Below are 17,896 nucleotides of genomic sequence, written 5' to 3' on the forward strand. Positions count from 1 at the left end.
GTCAAGACAATCTCCTGAACTCCAAACTGAATGTCAGAATGGGAAAGAAAGGTGATTTAAGCAATTTTGAGCGTGGCATGGTTGTTGGTGCCAGACGGGCCGGTCTGAGTATTTCACAATCTGCTCAGTTACTGGGATTTTCACACACAACCATTTCTAGGGTTTACAAAGAATGGTGTGAAAAAGGAAAAACATCCAGTATGCGGCAGTCCTGTGGGCGAAAATGCCTCGTTGATGCTAGAGGTCAGAGGAGAATGAGCCGACTGATTCAAGCTGATAGAAGAGCAACTTTGACTGAAATAACCACTCGTTAACCGAGGTATGCAGCAAAGCATTTGTGAAGCCACAACACGCACAACCTTGAGGCGGATGGGCTACAACAGCAGAAGACCCCACCGGGTACCACTCATCTCCACTACAAATAGGAAAAAGAGGCTACAATTTGCACGAGCTCACCAAAATTGGACAGTTGAAGACTGGAAAAATGTTGCCTGGTCTGATGAGTCTCGATTTCTGTTGAGACATTCAGATGGTAGAGTCAGAATTTGGCGTAAACAGAATGAGAACATGGATCCATCATGCCTTGTTACCACTGTGCAGGCTGGTGGTGGTGGTGTAATGGTGTGGGGGATGTTTTCTTGGCACACTTTAGGCCCCTTAGTGCCAATTGGGCATCGTTTAAATGCCACGGCCTACCTGAGCATTGTTTCTGACCATGTCCATCCCTTTATGACCACCATGTACCCATCCTCTGATGGCTACTTCCAGCAGGATAATGCACCATGTCACAAAGATCGAATCATTTCAAATTGGTTTCTTGAACATGACAATGAGTTCACTGTACTAAAATGGCCCCCACAGTCACCAGATCTCAACCCAATAGAGCATCTTTGGGATGTGGTGGAACGGGAGCTTCGTGCCCTGGATGTGCATCCCACAAATCTCCATCAACTGCAAGATGCTATCCTATCAATATGGGCCAACATTTCTAAAGAATGCTTTCAGCACCTTGTTAAATCAATGCCACGTAGAATTAAGGCAGTTCTGAAGGCGAAAGGGGGTCAAACACAGTATTAGTATGGTGTTCCTAATAATCCTTTAGGTGAGTGTATACACATAATTTCTAGCTGTTTGATTCCAATATGGTTGCCTATTCAAATCTTGGCTTTCAAATAATAATAATAACAACAATAACAATAATAATAATGAAACATAAATTATGACACATAATGCGCATTATTTGAGTTTTCCGAACTTGTAAAAACAAACTTCCCAGGAGAACTTGAATGCACCATTTGGTCCTCCTAACCCTATGATATTGCCTGAACAAAAGCGGTCTTACTGCAGTGTTGCCCTGAGGCAACAAACAAAAAAACACAGTTTTAGTATATAAATAAAAACAAATTAAATCTTTAAACAATCAAACATACTTATTTACATACTGATGCGCATGCATGTATTTTTTAATATAAAGTTATTTTAACTTAAACATGTTAAAAAGTGATATTTATCTTACTAATTGGTGGCACTGTGTACCATGTGGCTTTGCTTCATGAAAGGACTACTCCACCCCCAAACAAAAGGTCACACCCACTTCAGCCCCTGATTTCATTGAGCAGACATGTCAGGGGATATTATATAGGCTATTTAAAAAAATATATAAAAAAAATTAAAGGGGCGGTGTGAGGTCCAAAGGGTAGTTTGTTGCCTGAGGGCAACTCCATGCCATAGAGGGTTAACATAAAACCTAATGCTAGCTTCATTGACTTAGCTATTTTTATTGACTAAAATGTGGACTAAAAAAGACAAAAAACTATGCAATATTTATAGTCTAGCCTATATCATAGTAAACCTCATCACTTACCAACCGTAAGCCCTGAATCATGGAAATAACTTCAGAGGTTGAGTAGCTTTTCGATCTTCTTGATGCACCGGCCATCTTGAAAAGTTTGTAAAATTGCCTAAGTCTCATTGCCTTTTGACTTAGGCAAAATAAAACGGCCTAAGTCACACACTTGACATAGGCGATTATACTATAGGGGTAGAATTGCATGATCTGTTCAACTGAGGATGTGGCCGATTTTACCAGAGGTGGCCAGCATCATGAGGAGATGACTTATGCAAAAAAATGTTTGTAAAAAAATGACTTAGGCAATTATTTTAGGAAGGTGACGATATATATATTTTTTTTCGATCAATTTTTAAATGCCTTTCATGTAGCTATAACCTATATTGTTTTACATTTGATGAAAATCCATCATAAAATATGATTTTTTTAAAAAACTATTAAAATCCATATAATTACAAATACTGACATAATACTAAAGTTTGAATTATTCATATCGGTTATTCAAAAAGTAGCCTAAATAGCCTACTATTGTCCAAGAAGAGTTGCCCCAATGATTTTTTTTTCTTCTTCTGAAGTTGACTGAGTCAGGATCCCTACACAGTGTTTTATGCTCCCTACTCCCTGGATAGTTCACCCTAAAATGTAAATTAAGTCATAATTGGTTCATACTGTTGTTCTACTAATGACCTATCTTCTTTCTTTTTTGGACCACAAAAGCACAATTTAAAAAAAATAAAAAAAAATATAGCTGCGAGCAGCGATTACGGGCCCAAGCCGGTGGCACCGCAACCCTGTTGCCTTTAGTTACCTAAAGGCACCGGGGTGGCGGTGCCACCGGCTTTGGCCCTTCATCGCTGCTCGCAGCTATATTTTTATATATATATATATATATATATATATATATATATATATATATATATATATATATATATATATATATATATATATATATATATATAAGACAGAAACCTTATTACCTTATTCTGATTTTATGATACACTCAAAATATTCCACAACAAATCTTTTAAATTTAATGTAAAAATAAAAACGAAAGTAAGCACTGTTGGGCTCACGTAACCCTCTCATTAGAATCAAAATGTTTCAGCATTTGCGATGTATTTGGATGCTAAACTATTCTTTATTATAGGCTTTGTTCTTCACTCGTGTTCCAATATCGACGGAAAAAATCATCCTCTTCACACGCGCAAAAATGTGCTTGAAACATCACAGTGGTGCGGTGCTTACTGTGAATGTACGAATTGTACTACTGACTATTTAGAGCAGTGTAATTTTTATATGTTAGGTTAACTATTTTATTATTATATTTTATTAAGGCTATAATGAACAGGCTGCGATGTCAAGATTGCAATACTGGAATGTGTGTTTGTGTGTTTGTGTGTGTGTGTGTGTGTGTGTGTGTGTGTGTGTGTGTGTATATGTGTGTTCATGTTTTTCTATCCCGGTGGGGACTTCAACCTGAATGCACACAGACTCATGGGGACTCATGTCACAGTGGGGACCTAAATAGAGGTCCCCATGGGTAAACAAGCTTATAAATCATACAGAATGAGTTTTTTTGGAAATGTAAAAATGCAGAAAGTTTTCTGGGATAGGTAGGTTTAGGGGTAGGGTTAGTGTGAGGAGATAGAATATACAGTTTGTACAGTATAAAACCATTAAGTCTATGGAGAGTCCCCACAAAGATAGTAAACCGTGTGTGTGTGTGTGTGGCGTGGGCGCGATTGAACAGTGGACACATAAAAACATACTCCGTCATTATACAGGACGACATTCAAACTGCAAAGTGTTAACTTATATGTGTGTACAGTCGCAATAAAACACAACATTGTGCTTTTGTAAAATAATTTCAAGCAATCCACCCCCCGAAAGGCGCTAATTGTAAAATTAAACTAAAATGCTCATGGCTGCACGGGCATTCATAACGGTGCGCATCCACGGCGAGGAACGAGCAGAACAGAGTGAATGTTTTTCAGTTAATTCCTACTTCCATAGGAATTCATTTGAAACGCTCGCTCAACCACTATCAATGTCAGTGTGGACGAGCATATTTTACTTTCGTTTTTAAGTTGGCGATTCAAAAGCCCCCAGCGGTGTCACACATAGATTAACCAGTGGTAAAATATTCTCACCGTCACAAACCTAGTATATTTTTATGTAGATACAATAGGCCTACCTGATTTTGAACACAAGAGGGCAGTATAGCCCTATGTATGACTTGACTTTTATGGGACTAAATAGTACAATTACTATTTTTAAACTTATAAATAATTATTAAATTGGAAAAGAAAAGAATAAAATGGGTTTAGTTGTGATATTTTTATACTTTTATATAGAAATAAATGGTTTAATTACATTTTTAGAAGATGAGGCTTTAAGTGTTACTTTACTTTAGTCCCTCACTATAGCAAAACCATTTGAGATGTTTAATATCCGTTCACAATTTAGCATCTTTAATGTATTTTCATCATTTTGAAAAAGTTTGGTGTGAATAAAATAAACCAGTTAGGAAGAGTAGCTAAAAACTCAGAGTCTGAAATATCCAAAAAATCCACATTCAAACCAAAATATCTGACTTCCTTTTGCTCTGAGCTAATAACTGTAAATTAGAAAGTTGTCCGGCTCGGTGAGACCAATATATATACTGATTTTTGTAACTGTTGGTAAAACTAACCCACCCACTTTTGTCAAACGCATGTTGAAAGTGACACACTTCCTGCTGCCAGTTGGTGGCGCTATAACTTTGACTCACGATAGTTACATCCATCTGATCTGCCTCTTACCACGAACACACTGCTAAAGTTTCATCAAGATCAGTTAATGTATGCAGAAGTTATAACACTTCGTCTCCTCTCTTTTCTCGCCATAAATTTGTTTCCTCGCCACGGCCAAACCGTTCGAGATATCAAAAATCCGTCCGCAATTTAGCATTCTCAATGTCTTGACTTCATGCTGACTGAGTTTGGAGGTGATTGAATGAATTCTCTAGGAGGAGTACATCGCATTCCACAGCAAGCGTTTTCCAAACAACCCATAATAGCCGACTTCCTGTTGGGCTGGCGTGAAACTTGACAGAGGGAAAGTTGTTCAGCCCGATGAAATCTATATGTGTACCGAGTTTCATATTAATTCATGCAAGCGTGTTTGATATATGGACCAAGTTTTCAGACCCTGTTCAAGAGGGCGCTGTTGAGCCCCCCTGCCACGCCCGTTTCTGAAACTTTTCACATGTCTACTGGCTAATAAGTGTTATGTGTCTGTCGAGTTTCATCCAATTTCAAGCATGCTAAGAGTTTCAAACGCATCCGAAAAGAATATTAAAATTTGATGCGTTGCCACGGCAACAGTATCTAAGATATCAATAATCCTTTCACAGGTCTACATCTGCCGTGTGTTTACATTATACACATAAAGTTTGAAGCAAATCGGGTAAAAGTAAGAGGGTGACTTCAAAGCATTTTGAAAGTGACACACTTCCTGCTGCCAGTTGGTGGCGCTATAACTTTGACTCACAATAGTCACATCCATGTGATCGGCCTCTTACAACGAATACACTGCTGAAGTTTCATCAAGATCAGATAATGTATGCAGAAGTTATAACACACTTCCTGTGTCCCATTATTCGCCATAAATTAGTTTCCTCGCCACGGCCAAACCGTTCGAGATATCAAAAATCTGTTCGCAAGAATTCATCCTCAATGTCTTGACTTTATTCTCACCGAGTTTGGTGGCGATCGGATGAAATCCCTAGGAGGAGTATTTCACATTCCATTGTATGCGTTTTCCAAACAACGTATAATAACCGACTTCCTGTTGGGCTTTTGTAAAACTTAGAGCACGAAAGTTGTTCGGCCCGATGAGATCTATATGTGTACTGAGTTTCATATTATTACATGCAAGCGTGTTTGATTTATGGACCAAGTTTTCGGACCCCATTCCAGGGGGCGCCGTCGAGCCCCCCTGCCACGCCCCGGTACCAGCTTCAGCCCGGCCCTGATGGCCGCGGGTTCTGACGTGTGTGCAAAATTTCAAGAGTTTTTGAGCGTGTTAAGGGCCCCAAAAGTGTCAAAAAGGCAAAAAAAAAAATAATGAAGAAAAAAAAAAAAAAAAATCCTTACGGAAACAATAGGGCCTTCGCCCTTTCAGGGCTTGGGCCCTAAAAATCTTGCGCTTGTCATGGCAGTGAATATCAAGCATTAAGCTTTTAAAATGGCGATGACCAGCAGGTGGCGATGTCATTTTGTAAACTAAAGTACATGCCTAGACAACATGTTGGCCTAATATGCATGCATCTGACATCACCATTTCACAAATTCGCGTTTTTGTAGTTTACACAGAGACCATAACAATAGTTTTACTTTGAAACCCGTTTTTATTTTCAGGCACCCAAAACACAGTTGTTGTGTAAATGAATGGCCAAAACGCTGAACAGTTTTCCGTTGTTTTAGGTCACCTGTCTCCTATTTTGTTGATTACCTTCCTCATGTACTTAAGTCCTCAGTTCTCCTTTGTTCATTGTATTTTGTTAAAGTTCTGTTAGTTGTGGTGTCGTTAGTCTCTTCAGTGTTTATTAAAGTGATTATCTGTTCATTCTGTGTCATGCATTATCATTTGGATTCATACTACAAGCAAACCCTAACAGAAAGAAAGATCTACAGACAAAATTAAATGATGAACATTATAAATGGATATTTCCGCAGTCCTTCTCCTCCTGCTGGAGCAGGGGTATTAGCTCCCTCGAAGATCACACAAGGGACTTTTTCGACCTGCTGTGCCTAACTCACTAATCTGACCACTCACTTTGTGTTATCACACTGGACTTAACCAGCGGTCGAAGGCACGCCTGCCTTTAGATGGTCCTCGAGGGAGCTTCACCAAGTGGTGGAGTGGGTGCTGGTACAAAATGACTATCCATTTACATCCGTTTACATCGTGGATGAGGACATCGCCAGCCCCACTCCAGACCTAGATCCTAGCCAGCCGTCAGCAATGCTCATCGCAGAAAAGCCAGAGCCTGACACTGACTTTGAGCCAAAGCCTGTCATGACTTCACTTGTTTCATTCCTGGATGAATCAGCCTTTTTTGAATGAATCTTTTTTTTTTTTTTTACTGTAACTTGTCGCCACCTACTGGAGTTGTGTTGTAATAGAAACCATCTTTATTTGAAGTGTCACCTTTCAAAAGGTGATTTACTCTATTTTGATACCATAGATATCAGTGTTTATATCCGAACTATAAACGTTTTTTACGGTACTTCCATGATTATCTGAGTGTTTGTGAAGACTTACATCTCTTCTATTCTTGCCACCTGAATGTCGGATTGGAAGCCCTTTTGCCGGCGGAGTTCTCGCCACCGCTTGAACGCTTTTTCTATGTAAATTCGGACTTCGCGTTCCTTCTCCTTTTCCCTATTCTTTGTCATTTGTTCATCGGAACGTTGTCTCTTTGGTCGTGTGTCGGCCATATCAAAATTCTCAAGAATATACAATTTTAACGTTAGTCGTTGTTAGGAGATCTCTCCTCTAGCTAACTTCCCTCTTCATGCTAATTTCTCCTCCACTCCCCACACCCACCTTCAGGTGCACGCGCACTAACCCCCCAAACCCCACCCCCAAATCATTCTTGTCAGTTATTGGCTGGCAGACTGTTTGTTATGTTTCGTGGCCAAGGCTGGGCCAGTTTGTTTTTCTTGCCGTTTGTGGAGCCTGGGTTGTCTACAGAGACCGCGTTTTGTTTACAGTGTGCTCAGGGGACAGGCAGCTAGCGGATAGTGAGGAGATGTTTGCTGGATGTGACAAAAAATGTTTTGGCCTAAAACACGCGTGACATTGCTAAGAGCACCTTTTTATTTTAAGGCAACGGGTTCCCTCATCTTTTTTCTTTTTTTTAAAGTAAGTCAACTAATCACTTTTTACAGTGTATCAGTATTTTATTTTCCGAGTTGTGTTGCAGTAAAAATAGCAACAGGTAGCCCCAATAGGGTTCCCTTTAAGAACAAATGGTGCAACTGTCGGCGCCAATGGCCTCGTGGTCAGTGCGCCGACATGTAGCGCCTTTGCGCTCGGGCGGCCCGAGTTCGAGTCCCGGCTCGTGGACCTTTCCCGATCCCATCCCCCCGTCTCTCTCCCACCTTGTTTCCTGTCATCTCTCTCCTGTCTTGTCACAATAAAAAAAAAAGGAAAAAAATCACCAAAAAAAAAAAAGAACAAATGGTGCAAATGAATAAAGTACAGAGTTAGTTACAAACTAGCTAGTAGTTACTAAGCCTCTAGTTTGGACTTTACGTTCTAATTTAAGAAAGAACTTGCTAACGTGTGGTGCAACCCTACCTTGGACTCCACCTTGGCCCTCCGACCTATCGGTTCTACCCTAGCTCCACCAACGCTCCCTCGGCTCCACCATGGAATGTCATCCCTCAGGCTCTGTCCTCCTCCAGGGCCTCCTACCTCCCTCCTCGCGAGGACATGCTTTCCAGGGGAGGGGAGTTATTTCACATAAAGACAGGTGATTATTATTTGTTTACTCTGCGTCACGCATCATCCTTTGGATTCATACTACAAGCAACCCCTGACTGCAGAATGGCATGGTGTGGTTTGTCTAGCTTTTTACTTTAATTGATTGTATTTAGGCTTCAAAATTCATAAAAGTTGTGTTTGAAGAATATCATGATGAACAAAACGTGTAAGAATATAACAATTGTGTTGGTCACAGAGCTCACTTTCTGTAATAATCCAAAAGGCAATGGAAAAATCCCATTGAGTCTTTGTCAAGGGAGCTTGGAAGATGCTAACTTTTGGGTTGACCTACAAAAATATGTCACCCTGCACCCCTCTACAGCAGCAGCATCTAGCAAGGGCTTTTTCAGCCCATTCTGATATACCTAAACCCCTGGGAGGAGGGCAAGCGAAACTCTGGGGAGGAGGCGATGAGCAAAACATTTTGCTGTGACTTAGCTTAAAATCAGATCCAATTTTGACCAATTTGCAGAAATCCACATTCTAAAAATGGAAACCCAGCACTGTGTATACATTGGACAAAACACCTGGGTTAAAGTAACAGCTTGGTTACACATTTCAACTCAGCAGGTTACACACTTTAACTCAATGTTAGCTCATATTGACTGAAACTGGGCTATTTTTTTTACTTAAAAAATTATGGTTTATTTACAGAGTTTGGGAGAAGCACGTTCAGATAATCTACCCTGAGCTAAAGAAGGCTTATATAGAGAGCAAACTTCAGCATCCCTCCTCCACCCCAACTCCTCATGCTCAGTTATTCCCAGTCAGGGATGGGGCTGGGGAGTGGTTTATGGTCTGGTCAAATAACAAGCTCGATCACTCTCCTTGGACAGCACGCCAAATACACATATTTTATACCTGATTCTAGTAAGTGTGATCTCTTGAATTTTTTTCTTTTTTTTTCTTTCTTCAATGGTTATTTCTTTCAGCAAGTGTTTTTTATATATTTGTTTAATTTAAAGGGGTGGTTCATTATGATTTCACTTTTCTAACTTTAGTTAGTGTGTAATGTTGCTGTTTGAGTATAAACAACATCTGCAAAGTTACAACGCTCAAAGTTCAAAGCAAAGGAAGATATTTGCTTTTAAAGAAATCATTTTTTAAGGACTACTACAACAAACGGCTGGTAGGGATTACACAACATTCCTCCCGGGTTAGTGACATCACTAACCCTAAAATTTACATAAACCCTACCCCCGGAAACACGCAGTCCATGTTGAGAGGAAGAGTGTCTGAGAGTCTGCTCAAGCTGTCGCATCCGTCTTTTCACATGCAATACAGTACATTACACAAATGCAATAGCATGTCACTCTGTAGGCATCTTACATCAGTTCCCACATGAGTGATTTATAGATTATCATGACAGAATATGGTTATCAAAAACTTGAAGATAGTTAACTCCACATCAGCAACATAAATTCATCAACTAACCATTCAGAAACGTCCATTATTCTACATGTTGTCACTTCTTCTTGAGTCTCTCCATTGTCCAACTCCAGTTTAAACATAAAAGGCAGAACAGTTTCTGACATTTTAGCTCATGTCTGTGTGAGGTAATCGGAGCTGCTAACACACACAGCTCTTGAAGCTCTGCCCTCTGTGCCGGGAGCAGCAGCTCATTTGCATTTAAAGGGACACACACAAAATGATGCGTTTTTGTTATAAAAAATTATCTGTGTTGTATTTTGAGCTAAAACTTCACATACACACTCTGGGGACAACAGAGACTTATTTTACTTATTGTAAAAAGGGGCATTATACCATCATTTTTTATACATACTGTATATATATCTATATATATACTTCTATTGTACGCAATATGATATCAATGAGAATTTAATTATTTCAGTTTTAAAAGTTTGTTGCCTCAACATTGTACCTCAACGGACAAATTGAAACACTTGACATTTTCACGTAAAAAAAAAAAAAATCTTTATTGAAAACATCAATTTCTTTAACCACACACTTGAACAAACACATTTATCCAGTTTTTAATGTATTACAAATTTCATATTTAATAAAAAGTAACATTTCATATCCATCTGTTGCACCATAGTGGAACACAAGTATTACCAAACCATCATACATCAAGTTATCATATTCATCTTCATCCTCATCTCCATCTTCGCTCTCACCCTCACTCTCTCCCTGCAGGATTCACTGTCACTATGACCTCATCTTCCTCATCAAAGTATGACACTTCATCCTCATCCTCATCACAAATTACAGGGGGAAGACTCCAGACCCTGTCAACAGTGAGCCAGCATTAGCAGAGGAGCTGAACAGTTTCTTTGCCAGGTTTGACAGGGACAACAAAAGAACAGCCCTGTCACTTGAGGGAAGCACAGCACTGGTAACGAGGTGAGATGCACCTTGCGCACCATCAACCCACACAAAGCAGCTGGACCAGACAGTGTGCCGGGACGTCTTCTGAGGGACTGTGCCGATTAGCTGACTGAGGTCTGAGCTGACTGAGCTGACTGGACCTCTCCCAGTCCTCTGCCATGGTACCAGCCTGTTTTAAAACATCAACCATCATCCCAGTTCCCAAACAGTCTGTGATCACTTGCCACAACGACTACAGGCCAGTGGCACACACTCCCAGCAGCTAAATGCCTGGAGAGACTGATCCTCTCACTCATTAGGAACTACACTCCTGTTCTGGAACTACACTCCCACTCCTGGAAATATGGACCAGCTGCAGTTTGCTTACAAGGCAAACAGATCGACAGATGATGCGTTTTCCATGGCTCTACACACTGTTCTGGAGCATCTAAAGTAGACTAATGCCAATGCCAAGATTCTCTTTGCCGACTACAGTTCAGCCTTTAACACTATAGTTCCAAACAAACTAATCACGAAACTACACCATATGGGGCTAAATGCACACATGCAACTGGATTTTGGATTTTTAACAGGCCGAACACAGAGAGTAAGGCTGGGAAAATAAACCTCGTCCACTCTATCCCTGAATACGGGAGCACCGCAGGGTTGTGTTCTTAGCCCACTTCTTTACACTCTTTTCACACATGAATGTGTTGCTACTAACCCCACAAACCATATTGTCAAGTTTGCACACACGGTCATTGGACTAATAACAAACAACAGTGAAACAGCATAAAGACAAGAGAAGATTGCATTGCACACATGGTGTGATGGACACAACCTCACACTCAACATCAGGAAAAAAAAAGGAAATTATCATCGACTACAGGAGAACAAAAAGGACTGAACATGCCCCACTCCTTATAAATGAAGATGTAGTGGGGGATTTCTGGTTGTACAAATCACAGAGGTGCTCAACTGGACCACTCACATGTCCACAGTGGTGGGCCCAGCAGAGCTATTACCTGAGGGCATTCAAAGGATCCGGTCTACCCAAAACTGCTGGTGAACTTCTATCACAGTGCCACCAAAAGTATAATAACATACTGTATGACGTCATATGGTAACTGTAATCAGGCTGACAGGAAAATGCTGCAAAGAATTGTAAGTACAGCACAGGATACCACTGGGACCCAATTACGAAACCTGGACTCAAAACATCATAAAAGACCCATCTCACCCAAGCCATCACCTGTATAACCTTCTGCCTGGGAGGAGATACAGGAATATCTCTGCTCGGACTTCGAGGAAGAACTTTTTTTTTTCCCAGGGCTGTGACATTACTGAACACCACTTCTGCTCAATCCATCATACCTCAGAGTTAAATAATCAAAGTCCACAGAGACTAGCATGTTAATCTCATCATTGTATATTGCTACTCTTTTTCATCCCACATTTTTGTAATTTATTTTAATTTGATGTCAATCCCATGTGTAGTTATTGTTTTCTAATATTTGTTGTTTGCTGAGCATGTGACTTTTTGTAAATGACAATAAAGCTCTATTCTATTCTATCAACTGGCAGTTGTGTTTTATACCTTTTTTTATATGTGCATATCATAATATGTGCAGTCAGACATAGTATATGAATTACTATTCTTATGAGTGCATTACAAAATCATGCAAACATGCAAATATATTTAGATATTTCTAACTCTTAGAATTTTTTGTATTCCAACCTGGTATGGTTTTATGCGATTCCATTGTGGTACAATGTTGCCTCAGTTTTTTTTAAACATTTGATGATATATAATGTAAAGTTCTTGAAAATACCTCTTTACTCACTACTGAAGGTGGCTCATATTTTTTTGTGGGTGATTAACTGGACATAAATTAGTGAAAAATGCACTTTTCATTGGGGAAAATATGGAGCCATGGGCCGTCGCTGGGGGATGGGGCGAAAGGTGGTAAAAATCCAGCAGTTATATGCCCCTGTTGTATGAATAATTCTAATATTTATATTAGTTATATGCCTGAGATTTAAATGAAAACCACAAAAACATGCAATTTGGTTAAATATTTTTTTACAAATATCTGCTTGTCTTACCTCCCTAAAAATGGTTTAGTAAGTAAAGTATTTATTAATTATTCAGTCAGTGACAAACATCAGATGGACCCAATAAAATTGTAAGTCCCGCCCACTCTGATTGGTTCTCGTGAACAGAACCAATCAGAGTTGAGGCGGCAGCTGCCCAGCAACGATGAACTTGGTGGAAGAGCAGGAGACTGACTGACTGACTGACTGACTGACAAAATGTCAGGGAAAAGAAAACATAAATCAGGCTACCAGAAACGCCATGAAAAGAAGGGGAGGGAGGCCAGGAGAGTTGTTGTATCCCAGTCGATCAAGACGTTCTTAAAGACAGTTTGCATTGTTATTTCGCTGGGAATAAGAAAACTACCATCTACAGCCTGCCGGGTAGGCCTACTGTCACTTTTCATTATCGGTGCGCACCACAATCGACCGAATGATTACGCGGTCAAAATCCCTGTCTTTTTCCCTGTTAAAAAATGTACACGAGTCAGGACGAATTGCATTATGCACCTGACCAGTCGGCTGATGATGTATTTATTACATCAAGAAAACACGAATACAACACACTGCACGTGGATGAATACATTTATTAGCTTTATTTAATAATAATACCAGTTCCATATTATCTTTATTAAAAAATAAGACAATAAATTATTTTATTTTTTGAATTTGACTGCATTCTTGTCAATTTTTAAATGTTTACTTTTTGATTTATGAATTCTAGGGGGGGGGGGGGGTAAATGTTACTTTTTCAAATTGTTTTTATTATTATTTAACAATTTTTATTAGTTGTAATTTTTATATAAACATTTAACTTTTAAAGGTTTTACAACAACATCACCATCTTCTGTTATATGTGGGCCTCTATGCTCATTTGTACAGTATATGGTATTGGTGGGGGGGCCCACATCAATATTTTTTCAGGGGGCCCCGAATCCTCTATGGCCTATGTGACCTGTACATTTGTGCTGAAACAAGACACTAAATGGACCGCTGTGGGCCATGTGACCACTTTTTTGCACTTTCATTGATTAGTATTTGAGTTCTTCTCCCATGAGATAGGTTTGACCAATAAATGGGTGTCTCATTTTATTAAAAATAAACTAAAATAGGCTATGTTGCCTTGAGGCAACACCGTACCACAGAGTGCCAAATTAATGTTCCTGATATTTCATGATAAATTAGTTATTTGAAGCAATTATTCTGCAAGTGCAAGGCATCTTTAAAGATATGAATCAATGCACAATGCAAAGTTTTGAACACCGGACAGCCTGTGTTATCTACAAGTGATGACTGTTTTGAGTTTTGTGTCTACAGTTTTGGAAAATTACATCAAGGTTCTAAAATTGGTGCCAAAATGAGTGTAAAAAAAACTGTAGGATAGTGGCAGAATTATGAGAGGGGCTCATATCCATACATTCTTGCAACATCTCACATGCCATAACCTGAGGCTAAAAGAACTCTGAACCATCCTAATGTATAGGCCAATCATTTATATGCACATTCATATGGCACAAATATTAGGCCTATAACCATTGCAAGGTGAACAACTATTCACTGATAATGCTGAATATGATGGCAACAGTTTTGTTCATTTTGGAGAGAAATGTTGATGCTCATTTATCAATGATGTCTAACATATCATTATGCTGTATGTTAAAGTAATTTACTTGATGAATAAAAAGACTCACAATCCAGCCCTTGTTTGATTGCTTTATTTATATACCTTCTCAACACTTTAATGCATCGAATCATTGAATTGAGGCAGAGATGTCGAGCAGGACTTCAGTAGTACTGGCTGGAGAGAGCGGACACAACTACAGACAGGAGCTTCTGCCAGGTGGCCTGAACTGCAGGGGTGAAAGCGGGTCCAAATGCGGTCGCAATGATAATGGTGAGGCAATTGGCCAACAGCTGCGTGGGTCAAGAAAACGTGCATTTGTTAGGCAACAACAGTCTGTGAAATCCTTATTAATACGCTCAAATTTAGAAAACAAAGCATTTACCTTGAAGTTGCCTGGATCGACGTTGAGTTTCTCGCAGTGCAGCTGGCTAAGTTGGGCGTAAGTGGCTTTGATGTTATCCATGTTCTTCACGGCTTTGTCCAAAGCATTTAGCACAGTTTTACCATGTGCTGACACTTTAGGATTGCCCTGGATTGCAGCTGCATTGGATAGGTCTCCAAAGGTACCGAAATACCTCTGAGTCCAGGGGTATACAATCAGCACCCTGTCACATGGAAATAGCTCTATAAATCCAAACTCTTTTCAAAATACATAATTGAATTAACGACGTGTTATAATCTTTGACACGCTTTCACATTACCTTGCCAGAGTCTGGGGTCCGATTTCAGCGACGTTGATTTTGCCCCAGACACTCGCAACAATTTTGCGCTCGGAATCTGACCACTCCACCATTGTGATTATCTCTTTCCTTTTTCAACAAGTGTGAATGCTGAACATAGATAGATACGCGCGGAGTTTTTATTTATACTCGCACTCTCCGCCCCACACCAGGCGCCGAGACTGATTGGTGTGGTACCCATTCGTACTTGGATCCAATCCTAGTTAGCTACATTTTGATTAGAAACTGCGAACTTAGATTGAACCCATTTCGTACATCTCAAATTAAATATGGATTCAATCATCAAAATGAATGTCGTATTGTGTGTAGCCTATTGTTGTGTGTAAGAGTCCAAATCTAATCAAGGCTTTATGTTGTAATTTGTCTTCCATACTCAGAAAATGTTGAAAACTATAGCTGGCCATTAACATAGGCTAATTATGTTTAAAAAAGACTAGGCACATGAGTCGCATTAACAGTGGATGGCACATAGGCCTATGTTATAGGCTAATATTTAGACATGTGAATCCATATAGGGGAAAAGCTCGGGCATGTAAATTATTAATATTAAATTAACGTTAAATTAACGCTTTCAATTAAAGCTTTCAACATCTAATTTAAGTTTTTAATTTGAACGAGTGCCAGCTCATTTTGCTTTATCTGGACACTCAGACCCGTTCCTCCCATTTCAAAATGTTCTCAATTTGTTTAATCTCGATAACCGTGAATGTCCTGTTCTTTTTGTATTTGCCCCACCCCTTTAGGTACCATTTGGTGTCCCCAAAAGACCCCGAAGCATCTCTCACATTAAAAAATTACAAAAATTACATGACAACATAACTTATTTTGATGAGTTAAAGCAATGTAATAACATAAGCAATTCTGACCTTTTTTTGTTAGCCTATACTAAATTCAACTCAACAATTCAACATTTTTTTTAACAAAAAAGTCAGTTTAATGTAATTTAACTTGAAATTACGTAAACATCCAAGTTAATTGTACTTTAATACTTAAACCTTTTACTTACTTAAATTACTTAAAAGCCTTTTACCAAGTTAAAGGCAGCAACATTTACATGCAAACACGGCAGACTGAATATAAATTGTTCAGACAAATACGTTAATTTAGTTATAAAAAAAAGGGAGAAAAAAACAAGGACAGTATTGTTTATGTTTTCAGACAAAAACGGCCAAGACATTCAATATATTATATTCTGGTAATTCTTTTAGGATATATCGCTCTCTCTCTCTCTCTCTCTCTCTCTCTCTCTCTCTCTCTCTCTCTCTCTCTCTCTCTCTCTCTCTCTCTCTCTCTCTCTCTCTCTCTCTCTCTCTCATTTAGAATAAATGAATAAAGACATTCTCTATTTTTATTTTTAATTTTTTTTTAAAGAATGATGAAATGAATTGACAAAATGCGTCTGTAATTGTTGGCTGAAGTCTGAGAGGTGGAGCTGATGCGCTGTTGGGTGTGGCAGAACTGCGCATTATAAAAAAAGACCCCTTATCCTTCAGCTAAAACTTTTCTCTTGTAGCCTAATACCGAAGTGGAAAGGATCGAAAAATGAGTTTGACAGCTAAGGATAAAGCCTTTGTCAAGGCCTTCTGGGGTAAAATCTCTGGTCAGGCCGACGCCATAGGACAAGAAGCTCTGGGAAGGTAAGAGATCCACATTTGAATTATTTTTTGACACCAAGAAAATCAATGTCAAAGAGTTTTGCCAAACCAAATAACGGATTTTTCTCTTTCCCACAGAATGTTAATCGTCTACCCTCAGACTAAAATATATTTTTCTGGCTGGACTGATTTTTCTCTCGACTCTCCTCAAGTGAAGAAACACGGCAAAACTGTGATGTCAGCCATCACTGATGCTGTGGGCAAAATGGATGATCTTATTGGTGGAATGAGCACCTTGAGTGATCTCCATGCCACTAAGTTTCGCATTGACCCTGTAAACTTCAAGGTGAGATGATTTCTTTGTGCAGTGTTTCAATCCTTTCACTTGAGTGTACATTTAGGGTGTTTAAGATAATCTGCACAGTCAAATCATGGTGTGGAGCACTCTGAGTTAAATCAAAAGGAGACATTCAAGATGTGAAATAAAATGTGGATTATTAATTCATAGTGTATTTTTTGTGTTATTTATTATTATTATTTTTTTCAGATTCTGTCCCATAACATCCTCGTGACTCTTGCAGTTCATTTCCCCACTGACTTCACTGCAGAAGTGCACGTGGCCGTGGACAAGTTTCTTGCGGCTGTGTCTGCAGCCCTCGCCGATAAATACAGATAAGATCATCATTCAGGGGCTACCTCAAATAATGAAAAATAAAATATCAGACGCAATCAATAAAATCTTCAACAATCAAAACGTCTCTACCTGTATTTTTTCCGGACGATAACCAAATCAATATCCTATGCTATGGACAAACAGTTTATTGCATGATTGATTGTCCTTTAACCCTTTCAGACACGTTCCTTGGATAACTTTCATGTGGTGAAAGTCAAGCTTTTTATGTTGTAATATGTCTATGTGCTTTAAGACAAACCATATACAAATTCATAAGTCAACAGCATTGCTGAGTATTTACTCATTAAAACTGCAATGAACCAAAGACCGTCTAAAAACGCGGTTTGAAATCGCTGGTGTTTCTGATGTCACAAACCTTGTAACCAATTGATCATCAACGACTGGATCTCTGAGCTGGCGTGAGTCCGTGGAGGCGGGGCTAATTTGCATATTCATAGA

General features: G+C 39.2%; 2 protein-coding genes across 2 annotated transcripts; one reads left to right on the forward strand and one right to left on the reverse strand.

Moving 5' to 3' along the window:
* Positions 1–14,508: 14,508 nt before the first annotated feature.
* On the reverse strand, positions 14,509–15,348 carry hbba2 (hemoglobin, beta adult 2). The gene is made up of 3 exons (XM_079883425.1): positions 15,131–15,348; positions 14,812–15,034; positions 14,509–14,719 (listed from the first exon to the last, which is right to left on the reverse strand). Exons 1-3 carry the CDS (start codon positions 15,220–15,222, stop codon positions 14,591–14,593), a joined length of 444 nt encoding a protein of 147 aa, XP_079739551.1. The 5' UTR covers positions 15,223–15,348; the 3' UTR covers positions 14,509–14,590.
* Positions 15,349–15,996: 648 nt separating this feature from the next.
* hbaa2 (hemoglobin, alpha adult 2) lies at positions 15,997–17,514 on the forward strand. The gene is made up of 3 exons (XM_079883446.1): positions 15,997–16,806; positions 16,903–17,110; positions 17,312–17,514. The coding sequence occupies exons 1-3, from the start codon at positions 16,712–16,714 to the stop codon at positions 17,438–17,440; spliced, it is 432 nt and encodes a 143-aa protein (XP_079739572.1). The 5' UTR covers positions 15,997–16,711; the 3' UTR covers positions 17,441–17,514.
* The last annotated feature ends 382 nt before the right edge of the window (positions 17,515–17,896 follow it).

The sequence above is a fragment of the Squalius cephalus genome (assembly GCF_949319135.1).
Source record: "Squalius cephalus genome assembly, chromosome: 1".
Lineage (NCBI taxonomy): Eukaryota > Metazoa > Chordata > Actinopteri > Cypriniformes > Leuciscidae > Squalius > Squalius cephalus.

Excerpts from the sequence above, each read along its gene's own strand:
- hbba2 (XM_079883425.1), bottom strand. The coding sequence starts at position 15,222 with ATGGTGGAGTGGTCAGATTCCGAGCGCAAAATTGTTGCGAGTGTCTGG. Across the intron at positions 15,035-15,130 it reads GGACCCCAGACTCTGGCAAG|GGTGCTGATTGTATACCCCT; the intron begins GTAATGTGAAAG and ends TCCATGTGACAG. Across the intron at positions 14,720-14,811 it reads TCGATCCAGGCAACTTCAAG|CTGTTGGCCAATTGCCTCAC; the intron begins GTAAATGCTTTG and ends TGACCCACGCAG.
- hbaa2 (XM_079883446.1), top strand. The coding sequence starts at position 16,712 with ATGAGTTTGACAGCTAAGGATAAAGCCTTTGTCAAGGCCTTCTGGGGT. Across the intron at positions 16,807-16,902 it reads GGACAAGAAGCTCTGGGAAG|AATGTTAATCGTCTACCCTC; the intron begins GTAAGAGATCCA and ends TCTTTCCCACAG. Across the intron at positions 17,111-17,311 it reads TTGACCCTGTAAACTTCAAG|ATTCTGTCCCATAACATCCT; the intron begins GTGAGATGATTT and ends TATTTTTTTCAG.